Source organism: Parasteatoda tepidariorum, chromosome X1 (assembly GCF_043381705.1).
Source record: "Parasteatoda tepidariorum isolate YZ-2023 chromosome X1, CAS_Ptep_4.0, whole genome shotgun sequence".
Classification (NCBI taxonomy): Eukaryota; Metazoa; Arthropoda; class Arachnida; order Araneae; family Theridiidae; genus Parasteatoda; species Parasteatoda tepidariorum.
The window spans coordinates 29,194,995-29,213,123 of NC_092214.1; the positions used below are offsets into that span (position 1 = coordinate 29,194,995).

Below are 18,129 nucleotides of genomic sequence, written 5' to 3' on the forward strand. Positions count from 1 at the left end.
AGTTGATGACCTTGCTAAATATCAGTATTAAAATAATTATAAATGCAAGGATTTACCTAAACCAGAGTATTTAGTTTTATATTTTACAAATAAGATTTTTAATAAACTTGATTTGAACACAATTCTTAATAAAAAATAAAAACCTTCTCCCTATTCCACTAAACTGCAAACCTATTTTTAGATATGCAAAAAATTACAAAAAATTAATTTGTAATTATATGGATTTAGCTACAAATAATTTGAACTATTTCTGTAACTTTGATGAATATAAAAGCACTACTTCTTTTGATACCTCTATAATCATGTTGTTACCGGTGATTTAGATATTATTGAAAATGATAAACTTAAAAAACTTATTTCCTTAGGATCCAAACATAAATAAGGTTATTTCTATTTTTATTACAACCCTTGATTAGTTTATTTTAAAATTATCATACAAGCATAATTTTCCAATTGTAGGTTTTTATGAATGGAGACAAAATATCATTAAGGATTTTGAAACTAATATGAAAAGGGACAAATTAATTTTTCATAACAAATTAAATTTTAACTCGTAACTGAAACAAGAAATTAAAATAATTCAAAACAATTTCTGTATCAGCACTGTTGATAAAGCTAGTATTGCTATTACTTAATAACTTTTTACAAGCAACTTCTTTGCAATGAACTTAACAGCAATATTACATTCAAAAAATCCAATCAGTGATATTCTTATTGATAAAATAAATGCTATCTATAAGAGACAAAATTAATAATTCTTTTTGTCATTCTGAAATTCTATAAAGCCCCAATTAAATTCAGATTTATTGTTAGTGGCATAAGTAGTAACATGAAAAATTCGGCATTTGCTTCGAAAATAATCTTAAAAAAGTATACAAGAATATTAGCAAGCATGCTAAAAATAACAATCGTTGAACAGCATACCCCATTTTTGGTTTTTCGACTACTAATGTTCGACTACGTAGACTTGTAATTTTGAACCCAATCCAGAAGACAAAGGAACTCCTGGATCAAGTATTGGGAGAAATTTGCTTTCGTGGAGGACTTTTTGATGAAACTAACCCACATTTTCGTTACATAAAGAGGAATACCACGACAACCTACCACAGTTAGCCTGACGGCAAAGAGACTCTAACCCATGATCCGTCTACCGCTGAGGATATTTCACGTCAGCCCTGTGGTCGGTGTAAGCCGGATGCGGATTTCGTACCGACCAACAATCGTTGTGATACGAACCCGGTTCACCTCATTGGAAGGCGAACGCCATAGATGGTTATAGCTCAGCCCAGTCGAAGAGGTGACCTCAAATATGCTTTATAATAAGTGCAGACGATATTTTAAGTACGAAATCAAACACAAAAATGAACTTTGAATAATCATAGCTCCTTAAAGATGAATACATACTTTTGGCCCCAAATTGTAAGAGTAACTTCAATTTAGGAAATGTGGTTTCCTTAGTTAGATCAGGGAACGATCCAAAATTTGGATCCCTTAATTTTACTTTTACTTTTCGCGTATTTTGCCATATCTCGAGAACTTTTTAAGGGAATTAAATTTTTTTTATGCAATTATAAAATTCTTACATCCTAAAATAATTCCACCGGTTAAATATTTTTTTAGTAAGCATTTATTACTTTATTCAATAGTAGTCGAAAAAATTTAGAATTGGAAGGTAAGCAATTTTTACATAATTTTAAAGAATGTTATTTTATGTTCCAAAATACAAAATTTGAGCGAAATCGGTAGTATCGTCCCTAAAAAATCGAACTTTAAGAAGGTCGTATTTGATTTCTCAGGAACTATTTGACCGATTTCGCTCAAGCTTTGCATTTTCTATGTAAAATTACTTTTTTTAAAATTATGTAAAAAATGGCATTACTTATAATTAAAGTTTCTTTCCGACTATTGTTGAATAAAATAATAAATATTTACTTAAAATTAATTTTTTGCATGGAATTATTTTTGGATAAACAAATTTTATAACTGTATGCAAAAATGTTCAATTCGCTTAAAGAATTCTCGAGACACAGAAAAATGTTAAAAAAGTAAAATTAATATTAAGAGGTCCAAATTTTATAATGTTATGCTAATAAAGTAAGTTCCGGTAAATGTTTGATGATAGTTCGAGTTCACATAGGAAATGCTCAACTAACACATGAAGTTCCGGAAAATATTTGTTGACTATTAGTACAAGTTCATACAGGAAATGTTATAGTAATAAATTAAGTTCCGGCAAATATTTGTTGACTACTAGTACAAGTTCATATAGGAAATATTATACTAATAAAGTAATTCCGGTAAATGTTTGATGATAACTAGTTCGAGTTCACATAGGAATTCCTTAACTAATAACTTAAGCTCCGGCAAATATTTGTTGACAACTAGTACAAGTTCATATTTGAAGTGTTATGTTAATAAAGTAAGTTCCGTTAAATGTTTGATGATAACTAGTTCGAGTTCACATAGGAAATGCTTAACTAATAACTTAAGTTCCGGCAAATATTTGTCGACTATTAGTACAAGTTCATATAGGAAATGTTATAGTAATAAATTAAGTTCCGGCAAATATTTGTTGACTACTAATACAAGTTCATATAGGAAATGTTATAGTAATAAATAGTTCCGGCAAATATTTGTTGACTACTAGTACAAGTTTATATACTGCTTATTAAAACAAGTTCCGGTTTCATAAGAAATCACTGTAATTGACTCTTACTTGTTGTTTTTTAAAGCCTGCTTCATCTTCTTGATTTTTTTGCAAGATACCAAATATTTCTTCTTCCGTTGTAAAAAGAAATTTCGGAACTTCGACCTCATCTCCTATGGACATCATACTACTTGTGATGGAATCCGATTCGGATCCTCTTTTTTCAGATATCCATCGCATGGCCGCCATCATCAATTTTAACCATTAGACTCAGAAACGACTCATGAGTTTTCCACTTTTGACTTGTTGACTCAGTAGAGCAGGTGTCATTTTCATGGAGGTCAAATACTAGAACACGATTTCATATTAAATTTCAGAGAAAAATTATATTTATTCTCGAGGAATAATTTGCATTCGATAACATGCGTGAAATTGCTTTTCGATCATGAAACTACATATCCGTTTTTGTTAAAGCAACAAAAACATCCAATAATCCAATTGAATTAACTTATATTTCATGTAAATGTATTGTAGTTTGGTTCTGGAAACGTGTTAGCAATCAGAAAATAAAATTAAAAATAGATTAATAGGGAAACATATTTATTTTAAAATAGATATGTTATTTATATTTTAAACCAATAACAATTGAGAATTAGGTATTTCGCATTAATATTTTGTTATCAGCATTAATTATTGCGGCTTTAGGGATTTCGCATTATGAGCATTAATTGTAATGAGCATTAATTCGCATTAATGTTTTGTATTGATTATTGTTAGGTAATGAGCTAAAGCAATTTCTAGTCCAATTTTTTGTTTCAATTATGAGAAGCAAAAGTAATATGCTTAATAATATGCTTTAAATGCTGAATATTCCTATAAAAGGAATTTGTTAATTCTAGTGTATCTTTAAGCTCTACTGTTTTGTTACCTGTTTAAAGAATGTTAACTTTCGCAAATAAAGGCAAAATTTTAAAAATAACAATTGTGAGAAGCAAAAGAATTTATTTGTATTCTCATAAAATGCTTTAATGGTTGAATATTCCCATAAAAGGATTTTGTAAATTCTAGTGTATCTTCTGGCTATACTGTTTTGTTACCTGTTTGAAGAATGCTAACTTTTGTAAATAAAGGAGAAATTTTAAAAGTAAAAATTGGCAAGTATTTTTTTTTATTGTAATACAGTTTTGTGATAGCATTTTGACTCTTTTATTAAATGAAGGAAATGCCTGGTTTAAGAAATAATTAAGCTAATTTCTGATCATTAAATAAGCACTAAATAACATTAAAATAACACTAATTTGAAAGAGTTTTTGTTTGAATATTCAATCGAAATAATTTTATTTATGTAATTGTGATATTTTACAGCGTTTTTTTAGAAATCCTTATACGTTACTTATCAAATATTTTTAAAAAATATATTTCAATCAAAACTTAAAAAAGGCCTTAAAATTCTTTTTAAAATGATCAAATAATTTTTGATAAGAACGTTTGTAAAAAGATAATCCTGAATGAAAGAATAAAACTTAATGTATATTTATTTTATTTTTATGTTTTATTTAAAAAATTGTCTAAAAAGTTTTGAATTATAAGGTATAGAAATTTTTACAAAATTTTTTGCAATGTAATTTGAAATGGCAAAATCCAAGATTTGAGGGGATTAATCAAACAGTTTTTGTGAAATTAAACAAATTTAAAAGCACCAACATTACTGATACTGCTCTGAATGAGAAAAGGAAAAAAGTTTCCAAAACCTTCAAAACATAAAGTTTCCGACACCACTCCGGTTTAAATTATTGGGACCATATTTTCCAAATTGAGCCTACTCCATATTCCAACGGCCAAAAATTCAAATCCTTCAATAAAATAAATAAATATATAAATAAATAAATAAATAAATAAAGAAAGAAAGAACGAAAGAATAAAAGAAAGAAAGAAAAAAAGAAAGAAAGAAAGAAAGAGAGAAAGAAAGAAAGAAAGAAAGAAAGAAAGAAAGAAAGAAAGAAAGAAAGAAAGAAGAAAGAAAGAAAGAAAGAAAGAAAGAAAGAAAATAAAATGTGTTTCAATTCAGAGAAAGTACGCTTTTGTGTCTGATTTCGTTATTTAAAATGTAGTTTGAACAAATCAATTAGAATATTTAAGTTTAGCCCTTTAAACGATTAAAATCGCATATTAATAACGTGATAATCCGATCATTAGATCAAAAGTTGTTAAGGTGCTCCATATTTTTTGCTTGCGCAATGCACATGAAATTCAGTTATGAGTGAATAAGCCATTTAAGTGATTTAAAACATAGCATTTAGCTATTATTACCTCGTTAACGCCCTATTATGTACCTAGAGTCAATACAAAGAGTATATGGAACAGGAAAGCTCGTATTTATTACTCGTAATATTCCTGAAATGGTGAAAAACATTAACCTTTTTTATTACAGGAAAACACATAAAACATTTTATACTACAGTAAAAAGGCTCCCTTATTGCCAAATGAGATTAATATACAAAAGAAATGGCAGCGAATAGAATTTTTATTTGATGGTTTATATACAGGAGTTAAGCGGCTATTGATAGAGTAGCATTATAACACAAAAAATGTTAACCAAGTTTGTCAATATTAGCTGTTACATCTGGATAATATTGATATAAGTCAATCCCAAACTTTTATATTTAATATGGTGTTCAGAATTCAGTTTTTCATAAGTCACTGGTAACATACTTTTTATTTTAAACGTAGCTCAAAATGCGAGTTGTCAAAATGGACACAGCTTGAAATTTGAGTTTGAAAAAAGAATGGATGTAGCTCAAAAGGCGTATTTAAGACAAGGGAAATTGATATGATGCACACTTGACCGAAGGAAAACATTGCTTAAAATGTGCATTTAGCAAAATGGATACAGCTTAAAATTCAAGTTCGAAAAAAGTTGATGCATCTCAAAAGATGTGTTTAACACAATAGACATTGCTCGATATGCACATTTGAAAGAAAAAAAACATAGCTCAAAATGAGCGTTTATAAAAATGAAATTTGGCATTCACATTTTTCTTACATTATTTACTATTTACTATTTATTATTTGCACAATTTACTATTTTCTTTACTATTATGTTTACATAATTCATTATTTTTACACAATTTTTTGTTCACAGAAATCATTGTGAATAAAACATTTGATGTAGATTGTGAATAAAAATAAATTTGATATTCAGTATCTAATTTTTTTCATAATAGTTTTTTTATTCCACGATTCATTTGGATTTGACAAAGAATCTGCTTGAGTCTCAAACAAAGTCAAGGCTTGAACTGAAGATAACTTTTGCGAGTATAACGCTAATTATATGCTACATTTCAGTGACCATATATTTTACGAGGAAAAATTTACAGGCTGACCTATATTTTTATGGCCATGAAATCTTTAATTTTTTATGAGCAATAACTTATTACGAACAGTGACTGCAAAGCTTTTTAATGACCACTAACTGCAACCTAGCTGTGAAATTTTTTAGAATGTAGAAAGCTTTTTTCACTTTTTAAAAATGTTGAATCATTTGAAATTATACAGTGATTTAATTTACATTATTGTTGCCAATATATATCAAACTTTAACTCTTCAAAATTAAAATTATTAAAGGGCAAATAATAATATTGCAAAATTAATCTCTCTAAAGGATTACATTCTTCATAATAAAACTTAGTTGATTGGTATTAGTTTTTCATTCTTATGTTTAATTTTTCATTCATTTTCATGTAACATTTTAAATAGGAAATTTAAAATGTTTAAGAGCAATGCCATTTTATCTTATCTTTTTTTTTCCTTTTTATCTATCGACATAAAAAAAAACTAATACCTAATTTGATAAATCTTGTTACAAACAACGTGTTTACAAAGATTTCGACAAACTAAATATTTTGATATTTATTGGCAATCAGAAAATAAAATATCATGTTTTGTTTAATTTTTTTTATTTATTTATTTTTTTTAACACGTGTGTGTTTTTTATTATTTGTTTCACTTATCTATTGCAAGAAAAATGTCAGTAAAAGACACTGCACTTTCGGTTCGTTACTATTATCTGTAGTATTCAAATAAAAAACTAAATTCAAACCAAATATTTTATGAAATAGTAAATAAATAAAATTATAATCGAATATTTAATTTATTAAAAATATTAAATATTTCTTTTATAAAAGTGGAATTCTTTTAATAACATTTCTGTTAAATTTTGGAAGCATCAATTATTGTCTAATTATTTATTTAAAAGGAAATTTGGCAATCAAACTCTGACTAGCTAGTGTGTTCATTAAATTGAATTTGTCTTTGGTTAAATATTAATTAGCGACTCCAATGTGGATATTTTTTTAATAAGGTTTCCAAAAATACACATTAAGTGTGGTCGTTACTGAATACCCTGTATATGATAAATTTTAATTTATTTCAACGTCCCATTGAAAACATATTCTTGAATTGTGCTTATTTTTTCCACCTCTAGAATAGCATTATCTCTAAGTCCTAAAAAAATCGGACTTTCAGGTAACTTATCATCGTACAAAAATGCCAAACGACAAGGGTGGAAGTTCTTCAATTCCAAGCTATCTCCCTATGAGGAATGGATTCTCGCCTTTCATATTTTTGAGTTCAGAAAGGTAGGAAATGCATCTTATACACATCACTGGTATATTGCTCGGTATGCACTTGCCCGGTATTCCTTCTACTGATGTTTCTTTTTAGTTTTTTATATTAAGTTTCATTGCCAGGAATGGTGCTGCCCAGTATTCTCCGGATAGACATTTTTCAGATGAAGTGTCATTGCCCGGTATTCCTTACTCTGATGTTTTTTTAAGTGTAAGGGCCATGGCATGTTATTTCTTACACTGACTTTTTTTCCTAATCAGAGTTGTGTGAAATTCACAACCACCTCCAATCAAATAAAAATATCTCAACCACTGAAGAAAAATTAATAAATATAATAATGTAAAATAAAAACTAACACGAAGTGTGACATACTCTAAGCATTGAAGTGCTTATAAAAATTTTGTTATTAGAAAGGTAAGATTTCATTTCGATTTCCAAATACTTAATTCTGTCTTCCTCATCTGTTTTCATGAAAAATGCCGACATGCATTCATTTCACATGTAAATGAAAGGCAATAATTCCTTCCCCCTAGGGCAATAGACGCTAAAAGGACCAACGCTACATTGTTGTTTGTGCACTGCATTGTTGCAAACTTGCGTCCTGGTGACAGATTCTGCTTCCCCTATGTTTCATGTAAACCAATGGGAATTATTTGGAAACCAATTACCAACTTATTTAGTCACTAATCAATAATTTGGAACATTTTTTATTTAATTTGATTCATTAAAACGTATTTTATGCAACTTGTTACAAAATTGTAATTTTGCAACAAGTAACAAAATTGTAATTTCGTAATTCTGTAATTTGTAACAAGTTTCTGCAAAATTTTTTGAAGCTTGTCTAGTTTCTTTGGTTAAGTTTGATCAGGTTTAAAAAATTGTGAAAGCTATAAAATTGAAATTTGCTTGTTAGGTAGCATAAAAAAACATTTTAACTTTAAGGAGTAAACTAAACAAATAATATTTTTAAATATTAATAAGTAATTTGGCCGGGATAGCCTGGTTGGCAGGGTGCTGGACGTTTGTAGGAATTGGAGTTCAAATCCAGCTGGCCAGTAAATGGTGACTGGTGCACGTTGAATCTGCCAGGTCACAAAGTCCTCCATGCTCCCATAACAAATCAATATCTCTGGGGGTACTGAATTGGAGATTGGTCGTGCTCGGGTTCAGGTCAAAATTACGATCTGTGGACGAATGATTGAATGTATGGGTCAGTCCAATAAACGGGTGTGACGTATGGGCGTGACAGACATTGAATCCTTAGCCATAGAGGGAGCCATTTGAAACGAAGAACAATTGCATCCCTTCTGCCTAAATGGCCGCGGCAACAACAACAGCAACAGTTAGTGATTTGATAAATAAAAAATTACTATCCGCAAAATTTTCCATAGTGAAATTTTGCACTTGTGAGAATTTGATTTCAAGACACTTTTGAAGTTTTTAAGACAAAAAAATAATTAGCAATATTTTTTTTGTCTTGCATACTTTTTAAATATATTATTAATTATATAATTCATAAAATTAACTATTTTGTTATAATATCTAATTAATATCATTTCGATGTATTCTGCGCTCTTAAATTTCGCATATGTTCTTCAAAATTGATAAAATTTCTTCAGTTTTCTTATATTTGAATTCCTGTCTTGTAAGGGCATTTTGCCAATGGCACATTTTAGGCTTCACGAAGTACTTATCGTCTAGTGGAGAGTCGGTTTATTGTAGTTATAAACATCAAACAGTTAAGGTTAACCAAAATGCTTTTAAGCAGAAAAGGAACGAAAACTTACAGTATTAAAAGCAATGTTGGTACGTAAAACATGGCTTTTTTCTGATTTTTACAAATTATAAGAAATTTGTAATAGTCATACCGAGTAAAAAAGTATGGTAAAAATTACCGAAATGTGGTAAAATTCACAGTGTTTCTGTCTCTAAGGGAACACCATAAGCTTGGTAATTTTTATCGGAGAGCTTTGGTAATGATTTTGATAAAATTAACAATTAAATATTGTTTGATAATGTGTGTTAAAATTTGGGAATTTTATCATGATACCTTAAAACATGTCATAAAAACCATTTATTCGGATAAATTTATTTCTCAGTTTTGTATTTGTAGTTAAATGTGTGGTAATAAGTACTACAATTTTGATAATCAGAATTTTCAGTTAACCATCACTATATGAATGTGAAAATTAGATTTAAATGCCATATATTTTGGTTTTATAACTAGAATTATGATTTTGTTTACCAGAAATGTTTTTTCCATACAGAACGGTAATTTTACTACAATTTGTTTTGTCCCTGCACATTAAAAGAATAAAGTAATCTGTCTACGTACTTAGTAGGTTATATCTGCTATAATTTTGCAATATTCATATGTATTTGCATATTTATATTCACATTTAAGATGCATATTTAAATTAAAGATTATTTTCATATTTACATTATTTATATTTAGATGTATTTACATATTTAGGTTTACATTAACTGACACAAACAAGAGTTAAAAGCTAAGAAACTTTTGTGGGAATCGATTCTACGGGAATGTATGTTTAATAATCTTATTAAGGCGGCATAAAAATGAAATACAAAAAGTCTATGCTTACATGTTTGTAATTTTCACCACTGATTATTTTAAAATAATAATTTATTCATGAAAGTTTCGAAAAAATATTATATAATGCCACGTGTTTGTTTTTTTAAATCAAAACTGACATAGATATGAAGAGCTAAAAACTATGAAACTTTTAAGGAGTTTGTGTTTTTTAAAATTTACTATGAAAAAATAAATTTTTTTTTTTTAAAAATTTGTTTTTATTAATTTACTTTGAACTATGTTTTTAAATGTAGTTATAAACATATGAGAAATATTTGAAAAATGTTCTATGTTTGCATACGTCCTAGTCTTTTCCTGTGACACCTTTGTTTATATTCCGCAAATTATCAAAAATTTAAAAATAAAACATCATGAAAGGGATTAATTTCTTAATTTCAGCTGGTAATAATTTAAAATTTAAGAGATTAGCGATAGAAAATTTGAGAGATGTAAAATTTTAAACTCAATAAAATATTTTTTTCATAATAATATTAAATATATATAGTTTATATTCTTCAAATTTTGAAAAAATATTATGAAATGAGAAATGAGTAGTTTCTCAATTTCATCTGACATAAATCAAAAGATAAGAGTTGTGAAATTTTCAGCGAAATTTTATACCTGATAAGAATATATTCCCATTAAACACATGAAAAATATTATGAAAGGAAGCATGATAAATTTCTTAATTTCAGCTGGCAAAAATCAAAAATTAAGGGGAATTTTTAGAGGAATTTTATGCTTATTCTTAGTAATTTTAACAATCATATGTTTACATTCATCAACGATTTAAGAAAGATATTATGAAAAAAGGTATGATTAAGCTATTAATTACAGCTGGCACACATCAAAAGCTAGAAAGTACTCTGAGAAAAAATTTACCATCCTTCTGGCTCTATAAGAACACTAAAAGGCTCGGTAATTTTTACCGATGCGCTGTGATAATAATTTTGATAAAATTAACCATAAAATATGGTTTTATAATATGTGATAAAATTGTGTAAATGTGGGGAGAATTGTTAACGACAATGTCTACCTTCATCTATGAAAAGGTACCCCTCCATAAAATCGAGTTAACATGTCTTATATACTAGTGAATTGGAATTATATTTTTTTAGTGGTAGATACACTACAGTACTCCCCCACTAGAATTATCTCTGTAATAGAATTCGATGAACGGATATCACTAGTTGATTCAGTGATGTTTTGTGAGAAGCCGGGAGAGCTGTATTAAGATCACTGTACTTTGTTTAGTGCTAATCGTGAGAGCTGTATTAAGTTCATGGTCTTGGTAGCTCCTGTGTTGCCTTTAGCAGTCGAGTGTATACTTTGCACGTTGTGTGTAATGTGAGTGTGATTTGATAATTTTATCATGATACCATAGAGCATGGCATAAAAAACCATTCATTCTGTTCAATTTACTTTCCAGTTTTGTGTTTTTTACTAAATGTGTGTTAATAAGAACTAAACTTTTGAAAACCAGATTTTTTGGTAAACCGTTACCATACGACTGGAAAAGTTACAAAATGAATGGTTTGAATACCGTATATTTTGATTTTGTTAATTAGAATTATTTAATTTTTCTTCCACAGAAATGCTATTATCGTAGAGTACGGTAATTTTACCAAAATGTTTTCCTCCGTATGCGAAATTTTTTGTAGCTTAATGTTTTAGGATACTTATTTAGGAATATATACTTAAGGGGTATATTAATCACATGTAGAAAATAGTAGGAAATAACTGGGCTTTAACTTTTAGTATTTTTTAGTGATGGTTTGATTCCTTTCATCACAAATTACTTAAATAAGGAGTTGAGGAGTTACGAAATTTTCAGAAAGGATTAAATGTTTTACAGAAACACATGACTTAATAATGATATTAATGTTGTTTGCTACATGTAGTTCCTAAATATCTCTTCTTTTTTTTAATTTTTAAATATGCCATGCTATAATTTACGTATTGCGGACGTTAAACTGTTTTAGAAAGGAATCTCGTTTGCCATCAAGCTAAGATCTATGTGCATTTTACGACGAGAGCAAAATAACTGGATTATCATTATTTATTATTAATATTATTATTTTATTTTTTGTACAACATCTATATTTCTGATAAATCACATAAAATTATATTGAAACTTAAAACAATAATGGAAAAAAACATAAAACAAGTTTGATGCTTTTTTTTTCAAAAATATTTAAACCATTTTAAAAAAAAGCACTTTAGGAACATACTGCTATTAGATTATTCATATTTCTAAAAACCTGAGAAAAAATATGAAATATAGAAATTTAAATAATTCTGGTATGGAGAAAGGATTTGACTAAAATTTTTTTAACCTTTATAATTAAAAAGAGCATTAAATTAATCTTTTGGTGAACAACAGTTAGTTTAGATGTTTATAGAACTCAACGCTCAAAAATTGTTTTTATTTCTCCTTGGAGAGTTGCCAGCCTTGTAAAAAATAAACGTTTTTAATTCTTAAATCAATTTACTCATTTGAAACATTTCCATACATTGAAAAATTCAAGTGAAGAATTTATTAATGTGAGAGAACAATGACAAGCTTACAATTAAATATTTAATTTTTTTACATGATAATGAAGTTTTTAATGATAATGATAATGAGACTCCCTAATCACCCTTTTTTTGTACATATAGATTATGATAGATGAATGGGTGAAAAATTTTGTTTTCATTTTGACCAGTATATGAAAATTTTCTGAAAATAATTATTTAAATACAAAAAAACTAATACCGAATTCTTGCCAACTTATGGAAAAACCATTTGCTTTCCTGTCAGATTCAGTGTACTATGCGTAAAATTATAAGCAATTTTCTTAAATTAATGCGCTTTACGATTCATTTTGTACCTGATAAGGAAAATTTGTAGATGGTACTACGGCGGGGTTCGATCCTGGGGCCGGGCAAGGTTGACTTAGCCTTTCATCCCTCCTGTGGGTCGATAAATGAGTACCAAGCATGCTTGGGAACTAAACACTGGGGGTTCCGCGTTCGGCTGACCACCTGCTCCTGCACACCAGAGCCCAAGGTCAAGAAAACTGAGATGGGCACAGTAGGCCTTGGCCATATGAACATGGGCTGTCGCGCCGCTGAGTTTTTAGTTTAGTACTACGGCTGGGTAATGCAAAAATGCTAACTTTCATTCTCTTCAAATATCTTGAAAATCCAGTTGAAGCAAGAAAGAATATCTTTATTATCATCAACATTTTAAACTAGAAAGTATTTATAGGCAAAGTAAAAGGATTAAATGAAGCAACCTAAAAATATTTCGCTAACTGTATTTTATAAATGCATCTTAATTGATTCGTTAAAATTACGTTTCTCTCTTAAAAATAAATAAACAAACTAAGATACTGTTTAAAAAAAATAACGAATGATTTTTAACATTATTTAATGCATATTCAGATTGTTATACTGTTTTCAATTGAATGTAAATTTGAATTTAGTTTCAATGTAAATTTTAGTGTCTAAACTGTTTTCAAAATTATTTTATTAGATTTATTGGATTATGCAGTATATTCATTACGACCTTTTTTAAGATATATTTTCGGAATTCTTGTCGAAAATAAAGTTTTAAAAAAATAATTGGCTAGGGAGCACAAATTAATATTTAAGCAAAGAGCAAACAAAAACGTAATTTAAATTCGCCAAATCACCAAGAAGGTGGTATGAAAACATAAACCTGTTTGATCACTTTGTAAAACTTGGAGTAGTTTCTAATAATTGTCTTTCAGCCTTCTTCTGCTTTCTCTTGACAATCAACAAGTTTTCATATGTTCAGTCTCACCTTCTTTAGATTTCGATAGAGTTTTTTCTCCTCTCTTAAGTATTAATTTGCGATTAATAGTGCGTATATTTTTGTACTTCACATTTTTGATTAGAATTCTAGATATATATATAACAAGAATGGTCATTACAAAACACTATGTATAATTTGAAAAATCTCTAATCACTTAAATAATAATTTGAGATCAAAAGTGTGTATACTTTTTGTACTTCATTTTCGACTATAGTTCTAAATACACACATGGACAAAAAAATTTGCGCACCAAGAAGGAGTCGTCAAAATGAAACGAAATTTTACATACGTAATGACTACTTTGATATAAGTAAATGATTAGAAAATCAAAGATTATCGTTTTCCTTTGATTTTCTAATCATTTACTCATATCAAAGTAGTCATTACGTATGTAAAATTTCGTTTCATTTTAACTCCTCCTCCTTGGTGCGCTAATATTTTTGTCCATGAGTTTTTTGATATGATTTTTTTGTCCAATATAACAAGGATGGTTACTATAGGACACCCTGCATAATTTGAAATACCTCTACTCTCTTAAATACTAATTTACGATCAATAGTAGGTATACCTTTTATACTTCATTTCTGACTAGAATTCTAAATATATATAACTAAACTAAACTCAGTGGCGTGACAGCCCATAGAGGGCCAAGGCCTACTGTGCTCATCTCAGTTTTCTTAACCTTTGGGCTCTGAGGTGAAGAGCAGATGTTCCTGTTGGGTGGTCAGCCCAACGCGGAACCCTCAGTGTTTAGCCCCCAAGCATGCTTAGTACTCAATCTATCGACCTACTGAAGGGAGGAAAGGCTTGCCCGGCCCAAGAATCGAACCAGGGACCTGTGGCACGACAGCGCGAAGCGCTACCGCTCAGCCACATGGCGTCAAATTTATATAACAGAGATGGTCATTATAGAACATCTTGTATAATTTAAAATATCTCTGAAGTTACGATCAGTAGTCATTTATATTGATGTTGCATCCATTACACATATTTGCTGTAATATGCCTTGACATTAAAAAAGCACTTATTTTGAAATATTATTCCTTTGGAGAATTAATAAATGTCTTTAATTAAGTTTTCATGTTAAATCAAAGCTCGGCAAAAATTTATTTTGAGTAAAACAAAACTCCGTATAAGCTTTATTTTTGTTTACTTCACATCCTACTTAGTAATTACACCCATTACACATATTTTCTTTAATATGCTTTGATGTTAACAATGCACCAATTTTAAGACATTATTCTTTTAAGGAATTAATAAATGTCTTTAATTAAATTTTTATGTTACATCAAAATTTAGCAAACATTTCTTTTGAGTAAAACATAACTCCACATAAGCTTTATTTTTGTTTACTTCACATCTTACTTAGTAAAATAAATAATTCGCAATACAGTGATAAATTATTTAATTATTATTTAATTAAATAATAAATTTAAGGATTGTATTAAATTATATTCTAACGTTTGTGCATGCGTCGAATGCATTTGTTTAATACCCAAAAGTTTTTTTCCCTCGAGAATTTTGTGATTGAAAGTAGTTAAACTATATACCTTCATTAAATGAGTGTTTTTTTTTTGAATTTAGAATAACTACTACTTGTAAGACTTGTAATTTAATAATTAGAGATCGTATCGTCTTAATGCGTAAAAAATACCTCAATAACGTTTGACGCACTTAAATAAAATCTTAATGAGTTGAGAGACTTATCTTTAGTATGCTACTTAAAAGGCATAAACAATATTTAATGTTACGAAATCAGGCATTACAAACAAACTTTCTCTGAATAAATATACTTATTTCTTGATCCTCAAAACATGAAAAGGGGTTGTAATCTGCAAAGTATGATCCCATTAATTTATGTAAGAGAATGGTTTGGATTTTTCTGAGAATATCGAAAACTTTTTGAACACGATTGTAAGGGTGGTGAGAAATAAACATTTATATGAACATTTTCTGTGTTATCCACTATGATTTACAGAAGTTCTGCTTTTCTTGCTTCATATAGATAAGGAAAAAGACAAAGTAAAATTGTTCGTCTGTTGAAAGTGTCTAAATAGAAGCTCTCTAACAAAGTCAAAAAATTTTAATTCTTTAGCCACGATTGCAAGAGGTCGGGAGGTTCCTAAAGTAAAGCTTGAGTTGCTAAAGAGGAGAAAAGTTGCTAAAAAGATAAAAAATCAACCAAGAAAATGCTGGTTTAATTGCAAAATTCCAATTTAAATTCAGAAGTTAAAAGTCGAAGACGAACTTTCAAGACTTGAAAGGTGTTCAAAACTTCTCAGATGGCTGCAGAAATTTCTTTTCATAAATGAGAAACTGTTCTTGATTGAACAAGTTCACAATAGCCATTATGATAAAGTATGGTCAGAAAATGCCTCTTGGACATTTTATATTATTAACCGATGTCAACGACCCCACTGTATGGGCTGAAATATATGTGCCAGTGGGAAAACACCTCTTGTTTTTATTGATCAAGGGGTGAAACTAGATAACAAACATATCGGAAATTTATTTTTGGAACATGTTTTGCTTCGTCGTTCACAAAAATTTTTGAAAACAAAAAATGGACCAGCAGCATGACTCTGGTTCATATCAAAGAGACAAAAACACGCATGAATGTTCTAAGAAACCTTTTCATTGCTTTCTGAAAACACAGAAATGTCCACTTTATTTATCAGACATGAATCCAAAGGAATTTTCGTTCTGTTCATCTTGAAATATGGTTTTTTGCTAATCCTCTGATGATTTTGACAATTCTAAAAAAAATTCTTTTGTAAAAAATGGGATGAAATATCAGAAGGTGAGTTACCGTCTTAAGGAGAAAATTTTGTATCGTTTACAGCTTCGCATTACGACTGTCATTTGGGAAAATGGTTGTTATGTTTGAGGTAGTTATATTTTCTTGATTTTTGAAAGTTTGACTTCGATACTTTAATAAGTGTGAAAATTATAACAGATAATGTGCATTACCTTGTAAAACTAGGAAACTCAAAGTAAAAAATTATATTTTTATTCGTTTATTACTGTTTATTATTTAATTGATAATGGTCGAAAATATTTGAATTGTGAGATGTCCAGACATTTACATAATTTTAAACTGCGTATTTTGAACTAATAAAATTCAATATTTGAACGGAATAATTTGAATAGTTCTTGAGAAATGAAATTTTGTAAGTACTGCTGTTGGAAATTCTATTGCTCAGAAACTATTCGCCCAATTTCTCTCACTGTTGAGATATATTTTTATTGTTACTTCCTACTAAAAAGTGAAATGTTTCTTTTTAGATGGCACTCCCAAGAATAAACCAAAAAATAACGATGTAGGTACAATCAAAAATTTTCTGGGGAATAATCAGCTAGATATTGATGAAATTACAGCTCTCGAATCAGAACAACGTGAATGTCCTTTAAGTGTGTTTGAAAAAAAGTTCCTACTCTGCTCTGAAAGAGGGGATGTGCCAGAAGTTCGAGCGTAAGTAAAACGATTTCTTATAAATATTTTTTTCGAAAGAACTATGAATTCTCAATTTTTTTTTACAGTGAGATGTTTTTATAAAAATTTCCATAGGAAAGTCCTAGGAATCGCGATTTTTTTAAAAAATTCATATAAAAGAATTGTTAATTTGGATTTTTTTAAAAAAAAATTCCTTGTGAAAGAAAAAGGAATATTTATACTATTTAAGTACAATTTTTATGAAACTGTCTTATGAAAAAAACTATGAAAATGTTTCATATGTAAAAGAAATATGAATTTTAAGTTTGCATTTAAATTTCGTGCGAAAATTTATTTTAAATAAATTTACATGCCCATTTTAATTTTTTAATGACATGTTCTGCACAGCAAATATGTCTCATTTATATTTGAAGGATTTTGGTGAAGAATGTGCTATTTTAGTGATTTTGGAAGCATCAGTTCACGATACTAAAATCAATTAGAACTTTAAGTAATAATTTTGAGTTTTTAATATTAGATTGAGCATTTCTTGAAAACAAGCCAGTTTCGCAGAATATTCGTAATCATCCCACTTAATATCTATAATACAGTTATAATTTTAGAATGCTTGTATTATTTTGCAATACTTTTCAATAACGAAGCTAAAAATATGCACGTTAATAATAATTAAGCAAGGAAAGTTTCAAAAATGCTTGCGAAGTATGACAAAATACAAGCAAGGAGGGTGAGATTACAAACATCAAAACCTGCTTGTTTTAAATAAGGGAGATGATTGCCGATTATTAGAAACGCCTACAAGTATCAACTGGTAATTAAATAGGTTTTTGCGTTTTATATCCGACTTTCTCAATACTGACTGGTCAGATATTGAAAGTGGTTTAACTTTTTTCTTAGTTAAATATTAACTTGAGACCCCCATTAAGTATATTTTGCTATATATATATATATATATATATATATATATATATATATACATGGCAACCCAGTGC

General features: G+C 28.6%; 2 protein-coding genes across 2 annotated transcripts in view; one reads left to right on the top strand and one right to left on the bottom strand.

Moving 5' to 3' along the window:
- Positions 1 to 2,907, bottom strand: part of LOC107446650 (proton channel OtopLc) — a 36,858-nt gene extending 33,951 nt beyond the window's left edge. Inside the window, exon 1 of the mRNA XM_043043959.2 lies at positions 2,717 to 2,907. Within this exon, the coding sequence (XP_042899893.1) occupies positions 2,717 to 2,899 (183 nt within the window). The 5' untranslated portion in view covers positions 2,900 to 2,907. The remainder of the gene's footprint in view (positions 1 to 2,716) is intronic.
- A 6,083-nt stretch (positions 2,908 to 8,990) lies between these two features.
- LOC107457167 (transient receptor potential-gamma protein) overlaps positions 8,991 to 18,129 on the top strand; it is a gene marked incomplete in the record, with an annotated part of 43,399 nt that continues 34,260 nt past the window's right edge. Inside the window, 2 exon segments of the mRNA XM_071187570.1 lie at positions 8,991 to 9,079; positions 16,972 to 17,158. Coding sequence (XP_071043671.1) covers positions 9,028 to 9,079; positions 16,972 to 17,158 — 239 coding nt within the window.